The sequence below is a fragment of the Plodia interpunctella genome, chromosome 4 (assembly GCF_027563975.2).
Source record: "Plodia interpunctella isolate USDA-ARS_2022_Savannah chromosome 4, ilPloInte3.2, whole genome shotgun sequence".
In the NCBI taxonomy this organism is placed as follows: domain Eukaryota; kingdom Metazoa; phylum Arthropoda; class Insecta; order Lepidoptera; family Pyralidae; genus Plodia; species Plodia interpunctella.
The window spans coordinates 5683148-5701542 of NC_071297.1; the positions used below are offsets into that span (position 1 = coordinate 5683148).

The following is an 18395-nucleotide window of genomic DNA, read 5'->3' on the forward strand; positions in this document are numbered from 1 at the left end:
AAAACTAAAGATTACTTAGCGACATCGATTACGTGCGACATCGTCACATTTTTTATCAAGTTTAAAAAAATAAGCAGGGTGTAACAAACAGAGCAGCTGTATTCAATGGAATTAGTAGGTACTGCGAAATTCAAAAAATTCAAAATTCTTTATTCAATTTAGGATGATATACATCACTTATTGACGTCAAAAAATTACTAAGTCTACTGCCGGCTTCCAAAGCGCAGGTGAAGAAAAAGCGGCGCAACAAACTTCACCGCAGCCTTTTCTCCAAAGACGTCAATTAACAAATATAGGTCAATTACAAATCTTATACATATATTAAAAATTAGGAGGCCGAATTTACGTCATTATTAAAAATGTCAAAATTTGAATAAATAAATAAAATAAAAGTTGTATTTAAAAAAAATTATTGAAAATTGTTGTGTATATATATATATATATATATATATATATATATAATAAATAAATAAATAAATAAATATATCAGGACAAATCACACAGATTGAGCTAGCCCCAAAGTAAGTTCGAGACTTGTGTTATGGGATACTAACTCAACGATACTATATTTTATAACAAATACATATATAGATAAACATCCAAGACTCGGGCCAATCAGAAAAAGATCATTTTCCATCATGACCCGACCGGGGATCGAACCCAGGACCTCTCGGTTCAGTGGCAAGAACCTTACCACTGCGCCACCGAGGTCGTCAAATATATATATATATATATATATATATATATATATATATATATATATATATATATATATATATATATATATATAAAGATAAATGTACAAAACGTACGTAATAATGTCATAAATCAAGAATCCATTTAGGCAATTTGTTATAAAAACGGATACAGTTCCCAACAAAAGACGTTCTAACTTTGGCCAACCGATGCCCGGGGACAAACAATTTATCTTTATTACGTAAGGCTCTATCAGTGTAATCACCAACTTTTTTAAATAAGTTTAAATTTTTCCGGACATGCATAATGTTGTCAAATATGTATTGAGAGGGTAAAGTTAAAATATTAATATCTTTAAAAAATCTCTAAGGGAATCCCTTCTCCTCAAACCATATATAGCACGGATTGCTCTTTTTTGTAAAATGAAAATAGTGTTAATAGTGCTAGCACTCCCCCAAAGTAATATCCCATAGGACATTAGCTATGAAAATAACTAAAGTAAACTAATCTAGCAGTCGCCACGTCCGTCAGTTGTCTGATTCTCCAAACTGCAAATGCCGCGGAACTAAGCTTTTTAGATAGGCCATTAATATGAGCGTCCCATTTCAATTTGGAATCAAGGGTAATTCCTAAGAATTTGGTGTTTAGTACAAAATTTAAGTTTTTTCTCCATTCAGAGTCACGTCGACGTGAGCCTGCCTAACATTGGGAAGTGAAAATTTAATACATTGTGTTTTGTTTGCATTCAGCAATATGTTATTAGCAGAAAACCAATTCGAAATGGTAGACAAAATACGATTTACATCATCAACATCTTCGCTATGGCGTTCTACTTTAAAAATTAATGACGTGTCGTCAGCAAACAGCACGATGTCAGCCCGCTTTTCTACCATGTATGGCAGATCATTGACGTAAACTAAGAAAAGAAAGGGTCCTAGAATTGAGCCTTGTGATACGCCAATTTTTACATTACAACCATTTGATTTAACGTTATTAATATCAACAGTTTGTAACCTTTTAAGTAAGAAGCTATTAGCTCAATTGATTTAGAATGAAAACCGTACTGACTAAGCTTTCGCAAAAGTGTTTCATGATCTACACAATCAAATGCTTTAGAAAGATCACAAAATACTCCGATGGCATCCTGTGAGTTCTCCCACGCGTTGTAAATATGACTGACAAGAGCCACTCCCGCGTCAGTTATACTTTTTCCGGCAGTGAAGCCATATTGATGGCCGTGGAAAAGATTATGGGTCTTAAAATGATGTAGCATTTGATTGAGTATTATCTTTTCAAATACCTTGCTTAATGCGGGTAATATTGAAATTGGTCTATAATTGCCAGGCTCAGATTTTTCCCCTTTTTTGAATAATGGAATTAATTTACTTAAATCTGGGAAAGTACCTTGGTCAACACATTGATTAAATATAAATTTCATTAAATCTGGGAAAGTACCTTGGTCAACACATTGATTAAATATACATTTCATTAAATCTGGGAAAGTACCTTGGTCAACACATTGATTAAATATAAAAGCTAAGTCTACAGCTATGACATTGATTATATTTTGAATCAAACTAACAGACATACCCCAATGATCTTCAGAATTTTTAAGATTTAGCTGTTTAAAAGTTTTAATGATGAAAATTAAATTAAATTTAGATCTACATGCAGTGACATTAGTTTTAAGTAGAGAAACAGCATTACTAGGACTTGAATTTATTCCGGTACAAAGTACTTATTAAATCCATGAGGTATTGCAAAAATAAAACTCCATGCTCCATATGAGTTAAGTTAGACCAGATAACAATTATTTTCAATATATATAAGTATTAATTATTTATTCTCTTAATTTCATTAATTTTGTAAAAAAATTTTTTTCGAAAAGCTTCGTAGTATTTAATTTTCCTCAAATTATAAATTAAAAGTAGGTATTAAGATTGTTTAAGCATTAAGATTTTTTTGGACAAAGCGGGATTTTGAAGCCTAATGAGTAAAAAGTGGGATTATTTCGTTGGGACTTAAAAAAACTTAATATAGTTAAAATAAGTAGCTTACTAGTTATTATCATATTTTTAACAAGCTGATGAAGCCCGCGACATCGTTCGGATGGCCGAACAATTTTTGATAAGGAGTTAAAATTTTTAGAGAAATTTAATTGTACTTACAGACACAGCGTAACGACACGAGTAAGTACCTATACATATATATAGAAGGTGCCCATCAGACTGAAAGACTATATTTACTATAGTTTAGCTGGACCATTCTGGCTCTTCTTCAGGTGTTCCAGATTTTCGATTTTTATACGTCGAACAGGAAATGCTCATAGCCATTACTATAGTTTCTGTATATCATTGTTCTCCATCAGGTGTTCCAGTTTTCAAAATCATTTATACCTTATATGTTACCCAGGCTTAATAGTTATATAACAAAAAAAAGTTTAATTTAAATTCGACTAGTAGTTCGGAAGATTAGCTTGTACAAGACAAACAGACAGATTTTTTTTTTCAAATTCTTACTCATTTACTATGCCTCTATCGCCTGATTGTGTTTTTATGTAAATTTATTCAATGCATTATTTTCCTACTGTTTTATCATAAATAAAATAAATAAATAAATGAGGACAAACCACACATATTGAGCTAGCCCCAAAGTAAGTTCGAGACTTGTGTTATGGGATACTAACTCAACGATACTATATTTTATAACAAATACATATATAGATAAACATCCAAGACCCATTATAGTTATGTATTAATAAAAAAAATAATAAAAAACTCTTTGTGCAAAAGTATTCCGATATCATGTTTATTTTTGCTTCTTATCCGAAATTAAATCCGAAAAAGCGGGCCACAGACAGTACATCAAATCTCGCCGACAACCGCCCTCGCCTCGTTGCATTCGGACGTCTAAAATACATAATATTTACCTAAGAACTATACATTACATAGGTACCTCGAATTTCGAACCTTGTCTAACAATAATAACAATATACCTACCTAGGTACTATAAGTAAACCTAGTTAGTAAATAACTACGTTTCACTTTTAATTTTACGTTTCACTTTCTACGTTTCAATTTTTACTAAAAAATAGAGTTAGATATGAAAATCAATTAAATGAAATTGAAAGGAACACATACGAATTCAGTTTCGTTGTAAGAGGTACTTACTATACGGGATAATAGTTATTTAAAAATTACACCTACACATAGTTCCTATAACGAAACCTAAAAATATTTAGCTCAAAGCACGGGGGAAGGTTAGATATATTATATTATGCTTCTCTATATTACCGTAAAAATAAAGACCTCATCGGAAGAAGTGACGTTTATTAAAAAGGACGCAAAGAAAAGAAATTCAAAGTCGTAAACAAAAGTTAATAGAAGTTTTTCTCATGCATCAATAATAGAGAAACACAGATAATCTTTAAAGAGGCGCAAATCGGGCAACAAAAATCTCGGCCTGCGCCCAAATTTGTGAACTTTTAGGTACCTTCCTAATGAGTTAAAATTATTTTTTATTGGGATTCTCTGGTCATAACCCTCATATCATGAGATTGCCAGCACCTGGCACCACTTTGGCATTGTGGTTATCAACTCCACCTCATAATCATAACTTTATATGGTGGTGATACCTTATCGGTGCCCATCCTGTATTATTTTATGTTTTACCTTGAGCTTATAAAATCAGTTGACGTAAGTTAATTTTCCGATACTACACTCTCACGACCATTACTAGTTTGTCTAAACCTCGAGACATAACACGGCAAATTTATGGTAATGCCTCAATTGTACATATTGTAATTTATTTATTATATTTCTTATTTATAAATTCTATTATAAGTATAGTATTTCTTTTTAAGTTACAGGATAAAAATAAAAGAAATACGCAAAAGAATTTAAAAGGTAAGTATATCAATTTCCCGTGTTATGTGTCGAGGTTTAGCAAAACCTAGGTATGGTCGTAGAGCTTGTGGCATCGGAAATCGTAGCACGTCGTAGAATAGCTACAAAATCGTAGACTCCAAAAGTTTGACCTTGACTCCTTGTGTAGTAGTGTAGACAAGAGAGTAGCTGGTTAGCCCTTTTACATTTTCAAGTTATTCATTACTAGCAGTTTGTATTGTGATATGAGTAGGTAATAATAAACTATTGATTGTATTATTATTTTACGATTCTGTTCTACGATCAAACAAAACTTTTTTGCTTTTTGAGTTTGACCAAATTTAATTTTGACAGCAAATTTGCTTGTAGATCTTGCAAAGTTAGTGACTAAGCTGAAGTACTTAGGTACTTGGCACATACTTATTGAAGTATTCTACCTGTTTACCTCAGATGCAATCAATCGGAAATAATAAAATTGAACGTCAACAAAACTTCGTGGAAAACAAGGCGAGAACATATTATAGTGACAGGCTGACAGGTAACTCCAATCAAGATGCAGAGCGCCCTATTGTTGCGCAGTGGGATATTCTGCAGTACATTCTACAAGTAGAAGTATCCCAGTTACAGTCAGCGAGTGCCTCGGGGCGGTCGCGGAAGTATATCGCTCTCTTACTGATATCCCTTTTGATGTCGATGAAAAATATTTTCGTGATACAGAAAGTGAAGTCAGTTACACTATACATTTTTAGAAACCTCGTAAGTAACATTAAGCTACTGATTAGAAACTCGTCGGACCTCGCTTTCAAATTGAAATAAGTTAACAACAAAGCAATGCAACTTGAACTTTTAAAATACCTACCTTATTTATTTATTAGGCAATAAAAAACGTAAACATTTAAATATTAATCATGGTTAAACAGATATACATAATGCAAAATAAATCAATATCAGACTAACATTTATTCGGATATTAATTTTAATGTTTACTAATTAATATTTATTTAGATATAGGTAATTCCTTAACCAAGCCATATTTGGTAGGCACTACGTAAGTAATACTACTTTCGCTTCCAATTAATCTATTTCAGGTTTCTAGAGTTAAAATTACTTAACGATATTGATTTAACTATAACAGTAGAGTTAGGTACAAGTATTCAAGTCCCGTTATAAGTGTATGTTCAAGTGATATTATACTTATATGCTTAGATCAAATTACATGCTTTGGTTTGTCACGCACGGCGGTCACAATACCCGCTTAACTTAGGCTTCCATATTCAACTCCCTGATTGCGGAATCGTACTTAGTTTATCATTCCCCAAGTTCACCAAAAAAACTATTTTTTATAAAATAAAAACACTTATTTAACATTCAGATTTGAACGCTTGAAAATTACGATTAGAATTTGTTGTCTCATTTATTACATGAATACAAGACATCAGAAAGTTTGTGTTATATACTCTTAGGTAATTAACTATCTAGATTTGGATTCATCGAAAATGGCTAAACGAATTGATAAAATCTGCTGGCACGTAGATACCTAAGATGTAGAATTACTTAGGATTTAACCCCGAATTTCTCATGGAAGTCGTTTTACATACAGAGGTATGTAAGTACTTACGTGAGTACTTCATCTGCTACGATTATATATTTTTAAATCAATCAACCTATCTATCTCTATAATAAATCTAAGCTTAAAGTAGTGAATCTCTATACGCGTTGTTAGTTATAATTCTTTTCAAATCCGACTGCTCATAACATTTTTGTTGTTTATGTAAATATATAATATTTGAAAAAACATACACATAATACGGGCCACGTATTTATAGCATATACAAATATTTTCGTGGCGTAATGTTCAGCAGTCTAATTCAGTAATCATGACTGTAGATTGATTTGATCTGAAGAGCCGAAGATAGCCTATATACTTTCAACGACCGGTTGAGTTTTCCAATTTAAAAGACCAATTAATTTATTGATGCGATGCTTTTTAATTATTGTCGTTACCTGAAGAGTTACAAGAATATAGAGGTTTGAATTCCGATCGGAAAATTGGGAAATAAAATTTAAAATAATTCAGATGGAATTATAAAACGACAGTAATTACACAATAATTTGATTGTCTAATTAGCTTTGCTTATTGCCTTTTAACTTAATGATTTTATTTCCAGCTAAGTATACCTACTTCTAAATTTTCATAGAAATGCTTATAATAGATTTATCAATCCCGTGTCGGGTATGAAAATAAAATACCAATGTGAATAGATTAGATACTATACACACAAAGAAAAACGGAGTAGTACGTATTGACCAATGGTAACAGTCACAGAACTTTATCAACAGTAGTGGCCATGAGCTCAACTACGTCACCCAGGTCTTCTCTGGCCAAGCTGGTTCTCTACCCTAAGCCAAAACCTTTCAAAGTGATGGTGCTGGGCCAGGCAGGGGTTGGCAAGTCAGGTATGCTTACTTATGTATGGTACTTATTTTCGAAAAGGTTATTATGCTTAAATAAATATAATAAGCAATTCAAAATAAGTATTTGCACGTTACACCTTTTTTTAGAATTCCATTACATACCATATATTGTATTCAATTTATAATTTTGAAATATAAATTTGACATAATAATATTAAAGTAACAAATGTTTTATGTTCTAGCAATGGTGGTAAGATTTATCACTCGACGTTTTATCGGGGACTATGACCCCAATTTAGAAAAAATATACGCGTTCCAGACTGTAATTGACAACGAGATGGTTTATTTTGAAATATTGGACTCAGCGGGCGAATCACATGTGAGTATACTAGAATCGTCAGCTTATTGTTTTATAAGTTATAATCATAATAATATTAAATCTTTACTTGATTCTAGATAACTATATCTATACTATTATTATAAAGAGGTAAGCGTTTGTGATTTTGTATGTTTGAGGCAGGTAATATCCGAAACTACCGAACCGATTTCAAAAATTCTTTCACGCTTAGGGTAAAGGTTAAAGTACATTATCCAAGACAAGGCATTGCTAGAAGCCATATTTTATATCAAAATTCTCAGGAGGCGAAGCCCCGGGCAACATTTGTGACATAAAAATATTAACTACAATAACATTAATTTATAAAATATGTACAGTCAACAACACATCAAGTTACCCTACCCTGCATGAACATTTATGACGCGGTAATAGGGGCGAGTTTACAATAATTTTGGGTAGGTTGACGAGCTGTTGACTGTACAGCCTTCTTTCAATTGAAATCTAAATCAAAGCTATTATTTTGAAAATTTTTTCTTGGGTCTTTTTTTTTATGTATCTACCTATCTATGATGAAGTCCTTAGAAATCCGAATTTTTGGGAACGCCTGCCTGCCCAGTGATTTGTGAGCGGCTGGTGCTCATCACCAGCCACCACCATTATGGATTTCTTTCCTACATAAAAACATCTTACAATATAAATAAGCACTATTTTAAATTATCGTACTGTACAATATACAAAACTCTGTGTTTTTTCGTCTTCTCGCAGGAAAGTGAATATGCGAACTTGGAGAACAACATTCGTTGGGCGGAGGCTTTCATTCTCATGTACTCCGTGACGGACAAATGTTCATTCGACGAGTGTCACCGGCTCAAGTTTCTCATCAACTACAACAAGAGGAAACGAAGGCTGGCTTCTTCTATGAAGGTCGGTTTTTATATCTACTTACTTATGACACTATCTGATTGTGACATTAAAAGTGATTGATGGAAAAATCTTAGCTTTTAGGTCAGTCTTGATAGATGCTTATTATTCTGCTAAACAACATTTATTTTTTGGAATCCTTAGTAGACATTTAGCTCTGGTAAGAAATGTCACTTTTATTTGCAGAGGAAATCTATAAGCACGGAGTAAGATTGACTGAACGCAATAAATAAAACAATTAAGTGCGCAAGACGTGCTACGTACTTATTTCGTTTACTTAGATTACACCTTTATAAGTTTACGTAGATAGAAACCTCCGTATATACACAAACTTAAACTGAGTTTCTAGATTAACTTGTAATAACTTATTAATCCATAGGCAGGAAATAATTTCAACTTGATCTTTTTTTTTTTAATTGATTTGTAAACAGAAGATTATTATAATTACCGCGGTACGAGTAGGTAGCTAATAGGTAACTATGTCCGCTAAAGTAAACCGAGTAGTAACCCGATCGAAAGGCATCTAAACGTCGATGATGATATGACTAACGTCATTACAAGGCCGTTACTTCCCCACCATCTAGGTGGAATTGTCTTAATGTCTTATTAGTGGAACTACTTTGATTACAGGAAGGTCTCCCGGAAACACCAGTAGTGCTGGTGGGGAACAAAGCAGACCAAGCCGGGGACCGCATGGTCTCCACCGAGGAAGGCCAGCGCCGCAGCAAGGAGATCGGCTGCGTTTGCTTCCATGAGATTTCTGTCCGAGAGAGCATTGATCAGGTTCAGAGACACTAAGTACTTGCACAGTAAATATGACATCTCTTATGATCTTGTGAAGGAGCCTTGTTTTCACAATTTCATATTCTTCTTTTGACACAATAAATCTGTAGAAGAATGGAGAACCTGAGTACACGTATCCTTGATTGCAGACTCCGCCCAGGTACGAGTAGTGTGGATTGGGAATGTAATAAATGAACTATGCTTAACAGCAGAGAAAACAGAGGAAGAACATCCGGTGTAGGGTTTAATCCGGAAGGTGTTAGGCACTACCCCGGCCTCTCTTCCTGGGTGGTGAAGAATTTCCACAGCTCCATTGTAAAATGGTGCGATGAGCCGATGATTAAAGAAAAATTTCTCAAGGTGTGATATGACTGGATGACTAATACCCTTAACTGAAGACTATTTTCAGCGGTGGATTGCTACAAGCTGAAGATGCATACTCAGTTCTAAGTACAGTACACCTAGTTAAGTATAAATATGTAATAATTTATCAATTCTCACAAGCTCGACCTACTTGCTTTGACCTACTTCCCATCATCGAAACTTTACAATATATGTAAATCAGACAACAGCTTTCAAGACAATAAGTACTTACAAATCTATTAGTCTCGGGCTAAATCAATTTGCATCTCGTTTCGTACTTATTATAAGTAACAAATACCTATGACATACTAAATATTTGAAATAGTAACTTAACTGTAGTTCGAAAATATTTATTTCATTCACAGTTTTCTAAGATGAGTTATGCTAATAATTAATCTTAGTTACTCATCTTACTTACTTACAGTTTTCTAGACGTGTAAGCAAACAATTTTAGGATCAAATAAAAATATGTATTCAATATGTCCCATTAGAAATATATTCCATATAAAATTTAAATGTACCAAGGGCTTTTGATTCGATTTTAATTAGAGATTTATTTTGTCAGTATAATTAAAAGGTGTGGCTCCATTGTTATTGTAAAGTCGGTCAAGCATGAAAGCTATAGAAGAGTGACAGCAAGGTGACTTCGCTATTGAAAATTTTCCACGACGTCATATTATTGTAATTAAGAAATACATCAATTATGGTAATCAATTTTCCGACACGTTTCAAGAGCGAAGTAGATATATACCTTTTTGTTCACCCGCCATAAAAATTGAAGCAAAAAGACATGATATATCTTAATCATCTTATTTGCTAAAAAGCTAGTTGCATACAAACACATATGTTATGTAAACGTATTTCAAAATTATGGATTTATAGCTAAAAAATTAAACATATTTTTCATGAATTTTCACTTAACTACGTCTAATATGACATTTTTTGTGTAGATAGCATATATTATACATCCTCAAAGAGCAATTTAACTTGGGAATAAACATTCGATTAAAACTTACTGTTCGTGACACATTCAATCCGGAGTAGATTACCAACTTTCATAAAATAATTTCTACAGTTGATGCAAAGTAATATCAGATAGTCCACGTAGTAATAATATTGCAATGTGCTGTGTTGTGATTTGTGATCGATTTACATATGCATGAAAACTTTCATTGAGAAAGCTGATCCAAGTCTAACTAAACTTTCGAGATTGGATTACAGACCTTCTGTCGCTGGATAAACCTAAAAAGAACTCAATAACTCATAAAAATATTAAATACTTGTTTTTTTTTATTTGTAACCACGGATATCAAGTATCCGAAAAACAATTTTCCTGGCTAAATTATTTTTAGAAAGTTATGAACTCGTAATCGTGATCACGAAGTCGAGCATTCATTAACCGTAAAAGTACTTCCTAGAAAGAGGAAAACAAAGTTACGAAAGTGAAATGTAACCAGTAAGAGGAAATACTTGAAAATATGCGTACCTAATATATAAAAAATTACATAAGAGACAATTTTATTTACTGAGAATTTTATTCCACTATGTAGCTATTTTCTTTAAAATCTGTAGTTATATATCAATATATCTTATTACCAAACCTTACAATACTTCAATACATTTATTAATATAATGTCATTTTTACAAGATAAAATGTTCTTTTATTTATTAAAGAAAACTAAAAAAGTAATCTATTCAAATTAATTACCTCATATATTTGATGCAGGTATGGGGGGTATTCCGGGATGCGCGCCGATTCTGGCGCGTGAGCAGCAAGTGGCACCGCGGGCGCTCGGACGCTGACGTCCACCCCACCGCACTTGGCCGCCCTCTCGCCCGTGCAGCCTCAGATACCGCCTCGGAGACTGTCTCCACACCCTCCGCACCATTTGGTAAGTTGTGAGTTGACCGCCCTCTCACCCGTGCAACCTCCGTTACTCTCTTAGAGGCTGTCTCTACACCCTTCGCACCAATTGGTAAGTCAGCCCGCCGCACTTGGCCGCACAACGTGTTCTCGCCTCTGATAAAGCCTCGGAGACTGTTTCTACCTTCAACGGGCATTGGAAATATGTCATCTAAAGAGATACATCTAAATGGTACCTATATCTACATTATAACTATCGGGTAAAACTGTCTTTAAAAGTAGTAGTTTTTGAGTTTAGAACAAATAAACAAAACTATAAATCTTTTCTCTGATAAAGAGTAAAGGTCTTGCTCTTATTAAAACATATTTTAATAATAATAATAATAGTAGGGATACTATATACATAGGAATATCAATATACTATAACGGTCCAGTAAGTTTCGTGTCTCGCTATTTACGACACGTTCTGTATCCATGAAAAGCCGGAAAAGGTCGTTATTTGTAAATAAGAAACGTATGCAAGCCCTCCGCCCACGGAGTACGCCCGCCCGCCTGCCGGCGCCCCGCAAGCGTGGGCAGATCACTGATTCCCACTTTATTGTTTGTTTTCAAGGTTAGACACATGTGCGAGTCATCTCTCGGTACAATTGATTATATTATATATACGTATATTTACATAGACACCGAACTAATGAAATTTTTATTATTATATTAAGCTTTTATATAACACGCAATATATATATCCCTATGTCTTTTCTGGAAATCTATGGTAGAATCTTGCAACTAAATGTTTAGCAGAAATTTTAATTGGAATGACAATGCATTAATATTATGATAAGCATGACCGGATGGTGCACCCAGGTCCAAGCTCCAGACATGGGAACTCCTCAACTCGGTTTACTGTACGGACATGATTTTTTTGTCACACATTGAATGCAATACGATCTCTCTGACAACAATAAAAGCTGGTTAGTTTAGTTGACAGTTGTTATTAATTGCTTGTTCAAAATAAGAAATCTAAAAATACGTAAGTGGTGGGTGTAGTAAAGCAGAAAAAAATCTCATGAGACATTTTTCCTTCTATGAAATAAACAATATGTTCAAGGTGATACTTAGGTGTATTCTAATAATATTGAAAAGTTTTATTTCTAGGTTGCTGGACAGAGGTAGAACTAAAGGAGGAGGAAGATCAGATGGGCATGGCTCGCAGTGACTCCACATCCTCCTCCGGCAAGTCGGAGTGTCCCGACGAGTTCCGAGCCCGTGCCAGCACAGACTCCCGTCTCCCTCCCCGCCCCGCCAGAACGCGCCACCCGCCCCCTTGCAGGCCCTTGCCGACTCCAGTGAGGAGGATGAGTGTCGCTATGAAGGGAAACAACCCTAGCACCTATTGAACAGTCCAGTGTTGAATCACCCGCCTATAAACTAAAGCCTGGAATCGCAAAAGTAGTCAACAGCTTCCGGGTCCTTCTAAAATTGTAACATTGATTACCGACTTATGTACTAATTCAGGATATTCAACGAGTTTTTCAGGTAGCGAAAGTAAAAAAGAAGTACGGATACCTGAGCAAGCCTTTCGATACATGATTGGTACGGTGAATCAACATCAAATTCGGTGCAACTCACCCTAAGCCTGTTTTGGTTTTTTAAATGTCATAATTATTTAACCAATAAAAGGCATAATGTAAATATAAAAAAGTCGAAACCTATGTATGTATGGATATGAAATATTTTAAGTGTATATTAAAGGTATTAATAAGAGGTAAGATTATAATAAGACGAAGTAGGCTTAATATGGTGGTACATTGTATTCTAAAATGGCCAATGATAATGATGAATGAGGGCTGGTATATATCTCGCCCAGGGAATCAGCATTGCCATACAATGTAGCCCCGCTGGAATATAACGTGGCAATGCTGCGCACATGAAAATCAATGTCAAATTTAACGGTGCAACTCACCCTTAATCCGATTATGTGACGTGCGTCACAATCCACTAAACGACCAGCCAAATGTATAATTGATCCATTTATAGGTACTCAAAGCAAAAATAGCTAAATTACAATATGTACCTAGTAGGTACCTATGTAATATTATATATAGTCTTTGACACGAAAACAATGAAAACAGTACAACTATAGGTGTAGTATAATATGACTGTTTGTATGTCAAATTTAGTATTACAATTAAATGAGATGTGAGCTTTTGTATTTTTGTGAATCAGCGCTTGTGTTGTGCATTCATGGCTGTGTTTTTTATGCACATTAATAAACGAAATAATGAATAAACAAGAATTATTGACTGAAACACTACTTTACTAATTCGTTGAGTATAATATATTTTATCTACAATACGAATGTCAATCTTGAAATAAAATTAGTCTAAGTAAACAAATTATATTCCACTTTTTCTAATTACATAACAGTATATGTGCAATAATACCTACTCTGTACATAAAATATGTGAAGTACTTATGCAATATTTTGGACATTTGGTCTAAATTTCTCCTTTTCACGCCAACCGGTGCAGCTAGAAAAGATAATATCCAAATTAAATCACACCTAATCATCTATATATTTACTGATATGTAGGTATAATGCATGATGCTATACCTACTCAACCAACATCACAGAGGAAAGATCTTTCGCGTTGGGAATGAATGGCTGGAGAGCCGTAATTCCCGAGGATGGTGACGACTACTATGAGGATAAAGCTATTTGTATTTAACTACCACATATCAACCACATATCTCGAATTATTTCTGGAGGTAGATACCAATAACCCCGCCAGCAACAATCCCTCAACAGTTAGTAATAAGCACCCTGAGCTTTAATAAGTACCTATTCGTTATCAGATATAGATATGTCATAAAGTGATAATAGTGAAGGCTTAAACTCATATCCGCACTGCTTACTAAACTCCGCCGTACCATAGGATATGACCATTTATCACCCTGAAAGGGTTACTAAGCGCTTATGGTCACTGGTCAGTATATTGCTAAGAACACTGAGGACATTGAGTGCGGGCTAGATAAGTATGTGTAGGGCAAAGTCCAAACGCAACGCATTAGGGCTTTACAACTGATCCTGAGCCAGATAACGACTCCTTTTTCGGCGACCTACTTGAATCAAGCACGGATGAAAGTTATTTTGTTGTTAGTAAAAATGGCAAACCATACCATTAATAATGCCAAGAAAGTTGTTGTGCATTTCATTCCAAGTAATGACCACGACCCTCAGCCATGAGAAATACGACTATGAAGAGAAGTTTGAATTAGGCTGAAAAGATATCACATGTGTGCGTCACTTTTCAGCTTACCTCTTGAAAGATGAAGTAGGTTCACTTTAGAAGTATACCTAAGTACATATTAAAAAAAGCTTCGAGTAGACTCGGTAAGCTGGTTTTCTTTCGTTCGAAAATCAAAACACGACCGTAGGCTGTTGCTAGGCAAATAGAATAAGTAGGATCAGTGTATCACTGTTCCTTACTGGAGATCAGCGTAACCGGGTCGCGGTCGCCTGCGCCCGCGCTCGCATCTATTTATAACACATTTGGCTGTCCACGAGTGCTCGACCACATGCACTTTTTATTTGAGATTGCATGCAATATAAATATATGAGATAACGACTCCTTTTTCGGCGACCTACTTGAATCAAGCATGGATGAAAGTTATTTTGTTGTTAGTAAAAATGGCAAACCATACCATTAATAATGCCAAGAAAGTTGTTGTGTATTTCATTCCAAGTAATGACCACATTCAAGATAAATAAAGGTTTTGGAGTTAAATTTAACATCTTAGTGTACAAACAGACAAATTATTTTTTCAAATTCTTACTCTGTTGCTGTGACTCTATCGCCTAATTTTATTTTTATGTAAATTTATTCAGTGTACAGGATTTTTTTCTACAGTTTTATTATATGTATTGATTATTATTACCAGTTGTCAATGTTTAAGTGTCTTAAAATCAACTAGCCACCCTACACTAAACTAACTGTGGTTCGGACTTCCTTGCCCTCTGTGTCTCTGAAGGAAAACCCGCATATTAGCGCCACAATAACATTTTTATTAATTTGATTTAATTTTAAACGAAAAATAAAGCTAGAGTGCAGGTACATAGCGCCTTAAGTAATAGTACTTGGTATTAGTAATTAAGTACTTTTTTATTGATTGATTATAAAAGTGAAGTAATAGGTAGATACCTACTATTAATTTACAATTGTTGCCTAGGGTTGCACCTTTTCTGTTAGTTTTTTTATAGTTATAGGTCCTTATTCTTACCTTTTCTACTTCTCGGAGTTGAAACAGAACAACTAGTTAGGTATTTCCAAAAATAAATTATTAAAAGTCTAACTAACATGATACCATTCGTTATTTATTATCTTTTGTCCATACAAAAGTTTTAAGAAAATGTTTTATTACAAGCTCTTATACTCGTTACTTAATGATACTTTACCAATATTATATTACGCGGTTTTCCCGTCGCCAATGAATCGAAGTGAATAATAAACATTGTGATATAACAGTATTACACAATAGAAACAAGCAGAGCAGCTGATGGTTCTCATCGCGGGGTCCCACGTCGACGTTTGACAGATGAATATTTTATTGCCTGTGTTCTGCCCACGAGCTGCACTCGAGTTTCATTCCTGCAATTTGGTGCTACAATTACTTGGGCAATCGTAAAATCGTGGCGGTGGATCCGTAAGTGCACACTACTTGACGTTCCAAGGTTGGGGAAAAGTTATAGTGGAATGTATGTAGAGGATGGTAATGTAAACTCACTACTCAATTAATAAATATTATAAGTGTAAAAATACGACTGGTAGTGCAAACAAGCACTACCAGTTGTATTTTTACACCCGTCAACATATTGTTAAGTAATATTACCGCGGAACTAGCTATGTAGACGAGTATGTACCATAGATAATAAATCACCAGTAAAATTACTTCACAAAACAGAGGCAAGCAACCGTAGCTTTCCAGTCATAACATCGTAAAGCCGTGGCTGGTCAGACAGACATCTGCTCGGTTGCAAGTTCGTACTTTGACTCGCTAATCCTGTGAAGTTAGTCATTTGCTAGTTCCAATATGAAAGACCTGGCCAGCATGTATGTTTGTTTTATAGTTTCTGGAATAGTGTAAAGGCGGGTAAAGTCATATTTTTACGAGTTACTTTGCTAGTGGCACAGCATACGGCTTCATGTGAAATATTTTATGGAGCACGACCAATACAATGTTTCATTTTCAATAGCAACTTAAAATATTAACACGAATGGACGTCTTGTTTTTGAAATAAAAACGGGTTGTATATAGGTACTAACTTTTATCTCAAATTCTCTCGGGTAGTTAAAGATATTAAGGAATCTCACGATTCGATCTTTTAACTGCCCGCTCAATCTTATTTTACTGTTCTTAAGCAGTACCTGCTTTGGAACTTTTTAAGGATTGATAAGCAATGCATATTTATTTGTTACTTTATAAATTTAATTGCAATACTTCATAGTTAATAATAGGTGGACTTTAAGCATAGGCCAAAAACACAAGGCATTTTCTTCCAGTCAAACTTTGGGTTCAAACAGAAAATGGCAAAAAAGAGTGCTTTAAAAAACGTCAATAGTTAGTCTGTGACAAGTACTTGCATTAATGAAATCAACTCAAGAATTCCAAATTGATATTGGTAATCAATCACACAACAAAATAAGAGCAAAGTACCATTCCTCCTTAGTCACAGGTCAGGCAGGGGTGTCTGTCTATTTCTGTCATTTACTTGTATTTAATGAGGCATTGTTTATTCGTAGTTAATAGCTGTACAGAACATGATCTGGCCTTGTCATGTACTAGATTGTGAATATCAATCATATGCATTTTAGGTACCAACGTTATGTTCTGTAAATCACTTCGGCCCAAATTGTAACAACAGAATTAGGGCAGTGGTTTGATACAATAACAGACGCTATGTCGCTGGTAATGTAGGTTCAGCTTGACTGACACGGAGGGAGGATGTACCAAGGTTTATTTTGCTTGCTGTCTGGATGTCACCGAAGGCAAAGTACATACTTAAATAACAAATGTTTACTAAGAAGGTCAGTCACGAGGAACAGGAATTTATCACAAAGCAATCATTAGTCAAATTCAAAGACAAATGAATGGAATTTTGAATAATTCCTATATATAGAGATTACCTACCATATATTTTGGAAAATAAGAATAAAATAATTCAGTGACTACTTCGGTAGTTCGTTTAGTTAGGTACATTACAAAGTAGCTTAATGCGTAGGAGTAATGTTACTTTAATTGAATGGCATATGTCCATTAATAGCAACATGATAATAGCAGATTCTATAAATAACTCGAGATTCCCAACCGTGTCTGGAGGCGCCATGCCAGCCTCTAGCGCCAGGCGTTCCAGTCTGACAGCTTTCAAGCTTATCGACACATATTAAATGAGCAGACGTGTTGATAACGGAAGCATGGGTAAACAATGTTACGCCTGCCTGACCCGGTTTTCCGCGTAAAACTATTTGTCAGTTATCAAGAGACAGTACATACTATTTTACTTCACCACTATGAGGAAAAACTGTGTACTGTCACTGTGTGGCAGAGGCGTTAAGGGATCAAATTAAAATTAATTACGTACAAACATCCCTACGACATCCTGCGACGAGCGACACACTTATTATGCAATTAATACTCATTAGCGTAGGGAACTTATTATGTCAATAAATTGTCACGTTGTTTGTAAATAGCGGTTCTATATTAAGCCCAACAATATTGCAAAGAATCTGGTATTTATAGCCCGATGTCAGTGACTTCGATGCTGTTGTGTTGTGTTTGGTGTCGTTCTGTCAGTGAACCTACACGGGGTATTCCATCCCTTCGTGATGATATGATAAACCAGTTTATTGGTTTTATTAAAAGTAATATTTTTAATAATAAGGTACTTAATACATCACGCCAATTGATTAAATAAATAATAAAGTATATTAATAAGATTATTGTCTTGCTTGTGTGACAAGTATTAACTACCGATATTAATTCTCTGGGAAATTTACTGAGTCTTATTTATTTAATAGCTTTAATAGATACATTTATCCTCAATCTAGGTATATGGTGAAAATGTAAAATGCACTAA

General features: G+C 34.4%; 1 protein-coding gene across 3 annotated transcripts; it reads left to right on the top strand.

The window, feature by feature from the left end:
• Positions 1–5168: 5168 nt before the first annotated feature.
• Positions 5169–14138, top strand: LOC128669537 (uncharacterized protein). Of its 3 annotated transcripts, none has more exons than XM_053744439.2 (7): positions 5169–5336; positions 6921–7037; positions 7238–7374; positions 8098–8256; positions 8884–9036; positions 11126–11291; positions 12404–14138. In XM_053744439.2, the coding sequence occupies exons 2-7, from the start codon at positions 6929–6931 to the stop codon at positions 12655–12657; spliced, it is 978 nt and encodes a 325-aa protein (XP_053600414.1). In that variant the 5' UTR covers positions 5169–5336; positions 6921–6928; the 3' UTR covers positions 12658–14138. The 3 variants fall into 3 exon arrangements, with proteins under 3 accessions (XP_053600414.1, XP_053600413.1, XP_053600415.1); XM_053744438.2 differs by having other exon boundaries at positions 5172–5336; positions 6749–7037; positions 12404–14136; XM_053744440.1 differs by having other exon boundaries at positions 5182–5336; positions 6749–7037; positions 12416–14131.
• The last annotated feature ends 4257 nt before the right edge of the window (positions 14139–18395 follow it).